The sequence below is a fragment of the Typha latifolia genome, chromosome 5 (genome assembly GCF_019914945.1).
Source record: "Typha latifolia isolate L0001 chromosome 5, TyphaL0001v2, whole genome shotgun sequence".
In the NCBI taxonomy this organism is placed as follows: Eukaryota; Viridiplantae; Streptophyta; class Magnoliopsida; order Poales; family Typhaceae; genus Typha; species Typha latifolia.
In genome coordinates this window covers 3650093-3661866 of record NC_133090.1, presented here as the reverse complement: position 1 = coordinate 3661866, position 11774 = coordinate 3650093, and the positions used below count along the sequence as shown (strand labels likewise).

The window sequence follows — 11774 nt, the reverse complement described above, 5'->3', positions numbered from 1 at the left end:
GAGCGACCCTCATGTGCATCTGTCATCGATGTATCTCTCACATCCAAGTTGAAATTGATTCACTACCCCTTGTCAACATTATGAAGGATATTCACTAAACTCCTTAGACTATCTCCTCCATCATTAATGATTGTAAACACTTATTATCTTTGCACCCCTTTTTGAATGTAAATTATATCTACCACAAAGCTAATAAACCTTAGCTAGAAAATGGGCTTCGGTATTACCTGGGAAGGGTCCTACCCTGAACCCCCTATTGGCTCTTTTGGCCACTGATATTAGCAGCTTTGTAATTGAGACAACTAATTTATATACTTTCCTTTTCTAATAAAGAATAATGATATATATATATAAACAAGAGATTTTTGAAGTGCACATGGAAATAATAATAGTAATAATAATAATAATAATAATAATAATAATAATAATAATAATAAATATATTAACTTGAATATTTGTACTAAAGAGAACGGTAAAAAATTATGTATACTTATTGCAAAAGGTGAATTAATAGACAATGTGGAATCTTTCCCAATTTTGAAGGGCACATAATAATAATAATAATGATAATGATAATAATAATAATATACATTAACTTGAATATTTGTACTAAATAGAATAGTAAAAAATTACGTATACTTACTGCAAAAGGTGAATTAAATAGGCAACGTGGAATCTTTCCCAATTTTGAAGGCAAAGATTACCTTGCCTTTACGCCGTTGTGAGATTTTAATTAACTCCCTTTATGTCATTATAGTTTTAGATCTTTGCAAAAAGAAGATGCCTTTTTCTCCAACTTTGTGGGGGGAAGCTTAGCATCATCTTCTCATCTATAAGATGCAAAATGAAGCAAGCATGCATACTTCCTAGTTTAAGAGATGATTAGGCCTTCGATATTTTAGCACCCTATTCTATCTCCTAATGGCTTACCAACTCTGCTAATTGCAAAGATGCTGCTCTTAATCATTTCATCCTTCAAGGATTGAGATGGGGTTGTGACATATTGGATCATAAGTAAGTTGGATGTCCATGTGGGTAGATTTGAAACATCTAAGTTGTCTATATAGTAAAGTTTTATTTGTACTATGTGTAATTGACAAATTATGTTTCAAAATTATAATTTTATTCACATAACATCTAAATCTAATGTATAAGTATATGCATAAGTTATAATTATGGCATTGAAGATTTTTAAATTTTAGAGAATTTAAAGTCAAAGTGTTTGAACGCACCATGGTTACCTTTCAAACCCACCCTAACTATCGTTCGAAAATATAGAGACATAAGTCAAGGTGTTTGAATGATTTTACTATGTTCGAACGACGTCAGATTTTTCACATATTACATTATTCCATGAAAAGATAATTGGAGATCTTTTGTTTTTTTTATCTCTAATAGGTGTTTACGTAATTTCTAAGAGGTATTTCATTTATCTTTAAAAGAATCTGTGGATAATCTTTTAAGGAATATTTTACTTTTGCTTTAAGAGAATCTTTGAAACAATATTCTATTTTATCTATCTTATCTCTAAGAGATATATAAGTGGGTTTTAATCTAACCCTAAAAAAAATTCGTCGATCATCTACTATGATTTTTTTAGGCTATTAGAAATTGTTTTTCGGCTTTAAACGGAACGTGCTGAATCACTTCAACTCAATGCATCTATATCAAATCTGAAAGACCTACATTTTGAGGATAATTGAGACAGAAGAATTAACATCGAGGATCACCGAAGTTTGAGAACCACCATAGGAAGTGGTGTCTTGCAAGGTTTCGTAAGTAAGATTGTTATAGATTGAGTTATAGAAATTGACGGGTAATATATAAGCTTCTTGTAACTACTATAGGTTTTAGTGATTGATTTCGATCTGAATTTAAATTCGTAGTCTGTTATTTGATATTTTTACGAATATTTTTTGTGTTTGAAATTGTCTTTTTTATGTTTTATTTTTCAACTATTATCGATAGGTATGATAGATCTCATCTCCTAGCATAATTTATTTAAGATTTTTCAATTAGTATCATAGCATATCTAAGGACTCATATTTCAAATTCTGGAGATCTTTTCATGGTCATGGGATGCTTTTGGATTCAATTATCATTGTAGTTTTGTGTGCATTTGACAACTCCTTAAACTCGATGGCTATCCTTTGGCTATCCTATAATATAATCAAAGCCGTTATATGTGCATAATTAATGCATTGACTAACCTGCAAGGATTAGCCCAATGCACAAATCGAAACTAACGGGTTAAAGTTTATAACACCAATTTTTATTCACTTCTATTTTATACCTTTAAATAAATAAATATATAACGTTAAAGTGCTCTTTGAACTCTTTTTATTCCACCATTAATCGATCATATATAAATATGGATTCCACTTAATTTTGGGCTAAAGAATTATAAAAAATTCATATTTGAATTATAATTTTTCCAACAATATCTACTCAAGACATTTATTAGATCTGTCTATATAGAAGGAAGCATGTCTCAATGTTTTCTTGCTATATAGATTACAAATCACAACTTTAGCATCAAAAGGAGCCTGCATGCATTTAATGTGAAGCCTTATACAGCAAACTTGGTACATGCCATTCTTCATCCCTTATTGCATAGCTGGCTATTGCTTGTCAATGGATTCCTTACTTAAACCACAACAACTCCATATGCCAACTAGTCTAACAACCCAAGAAGGCCAATAAGTTGTTAATAATTGCATGAGGAACTTTAGAGTTGAGCAAAGTAGTTGAATAGATCTTAAGTTCTAAGTTATGCATGCCTTGATTTCTAAAGCTAAAAGTAGCACATGTGGTGTTCTAAGAAGACTTTAGGGAAGTCCATTCTATGGAGATCTGCACATCAAAGAAGAGAGAGAGAGAGAGAGAGAGAGAGAGAGAGAGAATTCACATCTCTACTCAAAAGTCTCAAACCCATGTTCATGAATCTTCCAAAGTCTACTCCTCAATCATTATTGGTGATACTAGCAACCAAAACATATTCTAAACAAAGTCTTCCTAATTATAGAGAAATGATGAGGTTAGAATACTTGGAATAAAGATTTAGCATCCTAATTTGATACCCAAGAGGGCTATGAATATAGTATAGATGGATGCCATACACTGTTGTTACATCTTTTTTTCAAGTTGCAATTGAAACAGATCACAAAGATCATTTATTCTCCATGTATCTTAATCAAGAGTAACAGATAACACCCTCCTAAGCTCTAGATATACACACAAAAGAATAGTAACACTAGCAAAAAGGAAGAAGCAAACCAATCAACAAGGAGATCAAGCAGGCATCCAACATCTTCCTGGTGCCAGAAAAAAAGGCTGCCGCTGTCCTCAAGGAGGCACATTTCATATAAGAGAAGCTTCTCCACTTAGTAAGAGCTCCCATTCGGACCTCGGTGTGGGGGTGGATGAGGCAATGGAGGCGGCTGAGGTCGTAGATGTGGCCGAGGAGGTGGATGGCATCGACGACAGCAGATCGAACGTCTCCCATTTCGTCGTCACAACCACTTGGCGCGGTGGTTGGAACTGTCTCTGCTGCTGATTAGCTTGCCCATTGGCTTTTGCCGTCGCATTCTTAGCTTTGATCGCGTCAAGCATTTCTACATATCTCTGCACCCTCTTCACCTACACCAACAAAAAGATCTCTTTTTTATAAAAAAAAAATAATAAAAAAAATTTAAACAAAAAAGCTTCTTATCAATAGAATTTTGATTGCAAAACAGAGCAGTAAGACAATGAATTCTAACCTGGATTCTCCATTGCACCTTTACCTCGCCATCGGCAACAATGGCGTCCAATTTAACCAACTCATTCATCAACAACTCCGTCAGATGAACCACGTCGTTCTCGACCACCTTTCCGCCTTTGCTCACGATGGTCTCCAGCGCCGATACCTACTAGTCCACATAAACTAAATCATTTAATGGCCAAATTCGCTTAGCTAAGCAAAAAGGAAAAAAAAAAAATGGACCTTGGTTACCTTGGAAGCCAGCTTGTCGACTTCGAGGCTAATGCGCGAGACGGATCTCGCCGCCTTCTCCAACTTGTCGGTCCGGCGCATCTCAAGCAAGCGCTTGGCCTTCGCTGTTGGGTCTTCGAGCAATACAATCTTGGATCGATCCTTGATGCCGGATATGTCGAGAAACGCCTTGGAATCCCTCTCCTTGTCCTTGAAGACTAGCTTCTGATCATCGGGGTGGAGCCCGGTCCTCGCCGACAGCGCCTTCTTCAGCTCACCTGCGAAGCAACCGCTCGTTCAGTCATTTCATCGAGCATCTAGTAGGTAGTACAAATCACCCTCCAACTCCTTACCGAAGGAGGCCTGCGAGCTGATGTAGATCTCGTGGTAGACGCCAGCATACTTCACCTTGACGCGGATGGTCGGTACGCGGACGTTGTCGGCGTCGGCGTCGGGGTCCCTCCTCTGCACGAGCATGCCGCCGGGCCTGACCTCCAGCTCTTTTTTCTCTGCATCGGGATCCTTCGCCGCCGGGACAAACGCCGCCCCTGCCGCCGCCTTCGGCTTCGATCGCATCATATTCTTCTCAAGCATCGATATTTCTCCTCAAAAATTTGCTCTTTTTCCAGCTCAAGAAGCTCGAGATCTGTCAGTTTTGGCGCATCAATTCAAGTAGCAAATTGTTGCCCAAGATCCAAAATCCAAGCTTGATTCGCTCTTCTTCTTCCTCTCCTTTCCCTCTTCTCTCTTGATGGAGGATCAAGAGGAGAGGAGGACGAGATTGGAGGAAGAGAAGAAGAGAATGAGAGAGGCGAAGGGAAGCAGTTGGGGGACAGGCGAATTTATACGTCGATTATTAAACACCAAATGAGGAATAAATTATGGAATAAAACCAAAAGTTAAAAAATTAAATAAATAAATAAATAAAAGAGAGATAAAGAGAGGAGAAGATGACCGCTTAAAAATAAAAAGAATCTTTTTTTTTTTAATTTTTCTTTTGTAAACTAATTCTTTTCTATAGAAGAAGTAATTATAAGTGTTAATTAATCTTAGGTCTGGTTTATTTTAATATCATGTTAGATAATCTGATTTCCAAGCTATCTAAGACAACCCCTCTCCTTTTATCTGAGCTCAAAATAATAATTATATTAAAAAAAAAAGTATCACCATAAGTTTCCACATAAAAGAATTAGTATATAAAACTGCTTCATTTGATACAAATTAATGCACTAAATAAAGATTATGATAATGATATAATTATAATCAGTGAAAACGATTGCACACGATAAGAGCGAATTCTATACATACATTATATATATATACTGACTCACTTATTTCTCTAGATAATTTCCAAACTCAACTATTTGTTTATAATTTTTATCCTGGGATAGAAAACACAAACAACTTTATTTAGTGGGGATGAAATTTTGGTTGCAGTGTCTCAGTGTACGAAATGTTTTTTATGGACTAATTTGGTGAAGTTTTTTTCTTTTGTTTTAAAGCAAGTTGGAAGTTGTGGCAGCTCAACTAAACCATTAGATCTTGCATAAATACTAGCATACCATGAGATTCCAGCCAAGCATACACAACATGGACCATTTCTTTTCTTTTCTTTTTCTTTTTTGTGGGAAATGAGATCTTAATAATATCTTAATTAAACTAATTTTATTAGAATTTTAGCTCCTTTAATTATCTAAGCAGTATTAATCTTAAACATAGACAATATAATGTTATTTTTTTTTACCCAATAAATTTTATATATCTATTATTAACTTGTTTATTTTGTTACTTAGATTTATTTTTACACTAGCAAATCAACTATGTGTATTTTATTTTACGGCATCGTATGTCTTTGGAACTTTTGACTGAAGTATAACGCCAAATATTATCGGCATAGGTTGCAGATTATATGATTTAAATGATCTTATTTTTGTTAAATAAATATGTATTCTTGATCATTGCTGTCCCGTGACAGGTGATCGAAATGTTGCCTATGAATTTTTTTTTTCATTCCGAACTATTACTTAGAATGAATGACCAAGATGCTCAGTATATATATCTAAGAGTGTCAGCCTCTTTGTCCCATAAAATTATCTTACGAACTCATAATAGATAAATAAGTATTTTAGTCAAAAAAATTCAAAATAATTTAGTGATGCATTAAGATAAGTTCAAACAAGTATTGCCCTTATCTTTTACTCTTTTTTAGTAACCTTAAAAATAATAGCTAAAATAGCATATATTTGTTTATTCGAATCCAGCAGCATCGATCTAATTAAAAACTATTAGTTCTCACTTCTCTCTTTCAAAAAAAAAAATTAAAAATAAAGTATCTAAGAGTACCCTAAATTATTAGTCATATTTAAGATTTATCTCTGGATATATTACTAGTCTTTTTTTTTTTTTAATATATATTTTTTTTGCTCCATTCCTTATTCTTTCCTCAGATATAATATACTGTTCATCACACCAACACTTCCACGTATTTCCCGATTTGGAAAAAGGCCCAAAAAAAGCATCATGCGGGTGTAAGCGTGTTTTATAATTATTTCCCTATTTATAGAAAGTAACGAGGTTTCATTTAAACTGTCCGTTGCCGTTACGTTATCATTTATTTTCTTTTTCTTTTTCTTTTTCTATTTTTTTTCTCCTTTTATGCCGTTAAAATTAGTTCGGATTTCTCTTAATTTTTAGTATTTTTTTAGGAAGTCCATGGATTGATGTCCATAGCTTAATATTGGGTTAAAACTAGATTATCATTTTATTAGCTACGATTAGATTAATTTTTTAACTTCCATTTTATATTATTAAAAATATTATATATATTTTTTTTAATACCTTCCTTAAAAATAAATATAACTTAACTTGAAAGCGAATTCTTTGGGTTATTAAAATATCACCGTAAAATAATAAGTTTATATTAAGGGTGGCAATTTATGATCTAATTAAGTTTATATTAGTATAATCGAATACAAATATAATTAAATTATTAAACGAGTCTAATTTTATGTCAACCTATGTATATGACTGACTCAGAATGATGGCTCATGTAATATGTATAATTTGTTTAAATCTAACTCATATAATGTATTTAATAAATGGACTGCGTTAGTATAATTAAAATTTTAAATCCTTCAGTATGAATGGAAGACAAAAGAATAAAAAAAATAAATTAAATTATATTCCATCGTCTTAATTACCAACCACGTCGTTTGGCGGTCCTTCTCTTAACAGCTCCGCTGACCACCGATGGCATTCTCGTAATATTTCGCAACGCGTTGACTCGCGCATACTTTCTCTGTGCGGACGCGACTCCACAGCTGCCCGACCACGAGAGAGAGGGAGACCAAAAAGGTGACCGACACCAGAACGGAACGTGTCGGCCGACAGTGACCGCTCAGAGACGGGGCCCACGGAAAGATCCACGTGTCATACACTGATTCCCGAGTCGGTTTGCGGGCGGGATGACCTAACCCAAACTCCACCGACAGCCCTGAGAGGCCTCCACGTGGCGGGAAAGGGATGGGGTAACTACATGGGGCCCTTCTCAACCCATATATGACGCTCTAATAAATGTTGAAATAAGAATCTGAGAAAATGTTTTAAAAATAAATAAAAAATTATTATTAATTAGAAAATCTTAATTACGTGACAAATTACTTTTCATGGATCATGAACTCAAATCTTAATTATTATTATTTTTTTTCGCATTATATCTAAACCCTAGAGCATGTCATGCAGTAAATAATTAAGCAACAAGATTAATTAAGCTTAATCACCCTTGCTTAGTCCAAAGATCACAAGTCCTTTTCAATAACCTTCATTCTTGGTGGATGGTGGGATATCAGTAGCAAGTATTTATGCAGGTGATAAGTCACCCTAATCCCTGTCCACATTAGAGGATCAAGCATCATTTTCCATTATAAAAGAGCAAATTAAAAGTTAATTTTTTTTTCTTCTTTTTTGAGATTATTGGATCCTGCGTCACGTAAATTGTCGGTTACCCATAATGACCGTCAAAATATGATCGATCGCGACCATGTAAAATGATCAAATTCATAGCTGATATAATGTTTGCATTAATCCACCATTACAATCACTGACTTATATTAATACAGATTAGAAAAGAAATTTTTGTGACATGTTGATTCCTTCTAAAATATATTTTATCCTTATTTCCAAGTAAGAAAGAGGAAAGAAACTTAAGATTGAATAGTTATTTAAAAAAAAATTCACCTAAACTGTATATATAAAAATAAAGTAAAAATTATTAACCTTAGACAATATGTATGAGTTGAAAGGGGAACTACATATGATAACGAGAGAAGGATGTTAGCAAGTCAATTTTTGGACCTACTTGGAGATTAAAAAAAAAGATTTAGAAGTCATATTTTAACCTTTATTATCAAGTAAACAATGATTAAATAAAATGAAAAGACTCTACAACTCCTTCAATTGGACATGAACAAGTTTTTTTTTTTTTTTGTGGTTATAAAAAATAATTGTAGTTGTACTACAATGTGATAAATAATAATCATTTAATTAAGTAAGAATCAAAGATACTCAAAAACATAAAACCAAAAAGAATAATTAAGTTAGGTAGACACAAAATTATTTGACATGAGTTCTCATCTCATTTGGTAGACCATCTTCATCACTGATGGAAAACCATGGGAAGGTTAGGTAAAGGGTGGCATATAATGGAAGAAAGAGATCATGCATGTTGAGTTTAAGGATATTTGAGACAAGAAACACTAGGATCTCCTCTCTCTATTATGGACCAAGGAGAGAGGAGAAAAAGGAACAAGTTTGATATGCCTCATAAATGCATTTGACTTAAATAAAGGTATGAACTTTACTAGAGTGAAAAGAATTTATGCTTACAAGCAGTTGGGAGGGAGATATTATTTATTCAGTTGTGAATAAGCTTATGTTTATTTCATTTCAGCATAACCCTCTTTTATACTAGCATAGTAATTAAATAATTGTTTATCTCAATACTAGTTTCTTAATACCTACTTTTCTATTCTTTTCTCTTTTGTCCAATATTTTTATGTTGATTAATAACTATTTTTACTCATATCACTTTAATTAACTATCATTCTAATTATTTTCTCTCTTTCACCTTTCCACTTTTCTCTTTCTCTCTCCTAATCTATCCATAATAAAAAAAATTTTTAGTTATTTGCTAAAATATTTCTACTTTTTATCGCATCAGTATAATAATTACACAATTATATTAATTTACAATCGAACACACCTTAACAATCTAAACCAAAATAAGGTTTTATATAATTTTTAAAAATGAGCATAATAAATTAACATAAAAATTATTTCACAAGTGAAAGGACAATTTACAACAAGAAATTATATAATTTTTTTAATTGGCAGAAATAGGTCATTCATTATGAAATTGCAATTTCAAACCTTTTTTAAGCCCGACAAATCTTAAAAGGATCGTTGTATCCTAAAAAAAAAAAGTCACGCATCACTTATGTAGTTTATATGTATCGCCTATATAAAATATAGATTCTAATTTTTAACTATATACATATCGAGATTTTTAAAAAAAAGCTAACACATCACCCTATAATTTTCAACGATGTGCATATCAAAATAAAAAAAAAATAAAAAATAATAGGCATCGCTTATATAATTTATATGCATCGCTTATGTAAAAACTATGCTTTAATTTTTAATGATGTGCGCATCGAAATTAATCATTATATTCAATTAGAGAGAAATAGTAAATTAGTCTAAATCAGTAAAAAATTATTTGAATTTATAATTCGATAATAGAGAGATATATTTCTGCCAATTAAAAAACTGATGAGATGTTTAGTATAAATCCCCCCAAGTGAACACCCCTGTGCTTATATTTAAGAGGGCTAATTAAATTATTGTCCGATTTCACATACATGCCCTCATTTCTTAAAAAAAGAGTTATAGCTAATATCTTTCACCTCTGTCCATCAAATAACTCACAAATTTTTTTTCTGTTTCCTATAAATTAAAAATAAAATAATATGTAGAGCTCTAAATTAATACAAACATTTACCTCCCAAATCACACATGCAACTAACGAAAAGAACATTTAAAAAGAAAAAGAAGAAGAAGAAGAAGAAAAGACAACGAGCAAGAGTCTAGATGTAATTACCCCTATATAAAATGACTTGTTTCTACTCTGGTCCTAGTATTAGTTGCTCAATAACTATCAATTTCCATATAATAAACAAAAGAAAGCAACAATGAGCAAGAGGAAACGAGACTAGATGATAAATTGGCAATGAAGAAGCAAGTTAGCAGCACATGAAACATGAGTGCAAAAACATCATATAATAGTAGATATTCCACCTACCAAACTTGCAAAAGAAAATGATAATGGTAGTTAAGAAGTCGAAGCACATATATAAAGCAAGTAAACATCAGCAGCAAGTCATAGTGAAAGATTGATCACACTCATTTGCTTGCTTAAGAATTAGGCAGATATGGTTTACATCATTCAAAATTCAACAGCAATCCAATTTTCCAGTCAGCTACAAGCTTTTTAATCTTGATAATCCTCTCCTGATAGCCTATAGCTACCAAATCAAATAACAACTTTCAGATTGGTGTGAACTGCTAAGAAGACCGAGTTAACAATCACTTGCATTCGGCCAATAACCAAGACAAATCGGCAAAAGCATTACATAGCTACTACAGATTAAAAAAATTAGCCTCAAATGCTTCGCCTAATTGTCAGTTTCATAAAGAGAGTGATGATACACTTGGTATAGATAAAAAAGGATCACTTCTACTAATTGGAGGACATATTGAAATTTATCAAGGAGAAATTGCCAGTGAAAATTCAGCGATTAACCCTTCCACCTCTTTTATCCGATACAGTAGAAGCCCCCCGTCTCACTGGCTCTTCTGAAGGGTTTTAGGCTTGACGGTCCTGGCAGGCTTTATGACATAGCCTAGTAGAATAAAGACAATAGGTACAATGGTGCCAACGAAATATACACTCTTGTAGGCAGCCAGGGTTTCCTGCAGGCTTAGTACCTAAAACAAAAACAAGAATATAACTTAAAATCAACATGTTCCATGAAACTAGGAGAAGCTAAATGAGCGCCGAATATCACATCTCAAAGAAATATTAGGCACAGTTTAGATATAGGGCTCAGAGTTTCTCATAAACTTTATATATATATATATATATATATATATATATATATATATGTTACAGAACAACCACATGAATGTTAAAATAATTAAATAACTAATAATTAAAATTAAAGAGTGAGATGACAACAAGAAACATGAAATAAGCCAAGCAATTTATAAGATAATATTAATCAAAACAAGCAGATAAACCACATCAAAGAGAAACTAACCATGAAGCCAATGCAGGAATAGTTAAGAACGAGTAACGTATAAGCAAAGTTGGCCAGCGTTAGTATCTTCCCAAACAAGAAGTTATTGGGAGAAACAGCTTGCTGCCATCTGTAGATAACTGCTCAAAAATAGGGAGGGAAAGATATTAGTGAAGATAGAAAGAAAAAGACAAGGCATTCCATATAAACATTTATTTAGATAGTATAAGGAGGCGGTGACATCAGTTACATAATCTCAGAGTATATTATATCAACAGAATAAAAAAACAAAAGCAAGAAAATCTAAGCAAAAGTTTTAGATAATTAAAATTAAATAACAAGAATCCTAGAAAGTTACTTTGATAAGCTTGTAATAGAAGTATAGAACTTCAGAGAAAAATACCTCGTGAGCCAGCGATCATCAAAGCCGACTGGACAAAGAATAT

At 32.8% G+C, this 11774-nt stretch overlaps 1 protein-coding gene and 1 long non-coding RNA gene across 2 annotated transcripts; both read right to left on the bottom strand.

Annotated features, from left to right (window-relative positions):
- Nucleotides 1-3059: 3059 nt before the first annotated feature.
- Nucleotides 3060-4974, bottom strand: LOC140788930 (BAG family molecular chaperone regulator 1-like). The gene is made up of 4 exons (XM_073138473.1): nucleotides 4327-4974; nucleotides 3995-4251; nucleotides 3762-3908; nucleotides 3060-3639 (listed from the first exon to the last, which is right to left on the bottom strand). Exons 1-4 carry the CDS (start codon nucleotides 4565-4567, stop codon nucleotides 3361-3363), a joined length of 924 nt encoding a protein of 307 aa, XP_072994574.1. The 5' UTR covers nucleotides 4568-4974; the 3' UTR covers nucleotides 3060-3360.
- Nucleotides 4975-10412: 5438 nt separating this feature from the next.
- LOC140789225 (uncharacterized) lies at nucleotides 10413-11774 on the bottom strand. Its single transcript, XR_012109133.1, has 3 exons — nucleotides 11732-11774; nucleotides 11350-11468; nucleotides 10413-11017 (listed from the first exon to the last, which is right to left on the bottom strand). It is a non-coding gene; the product is annotated as an uncharacterized lncRNA (long non-coding RNA).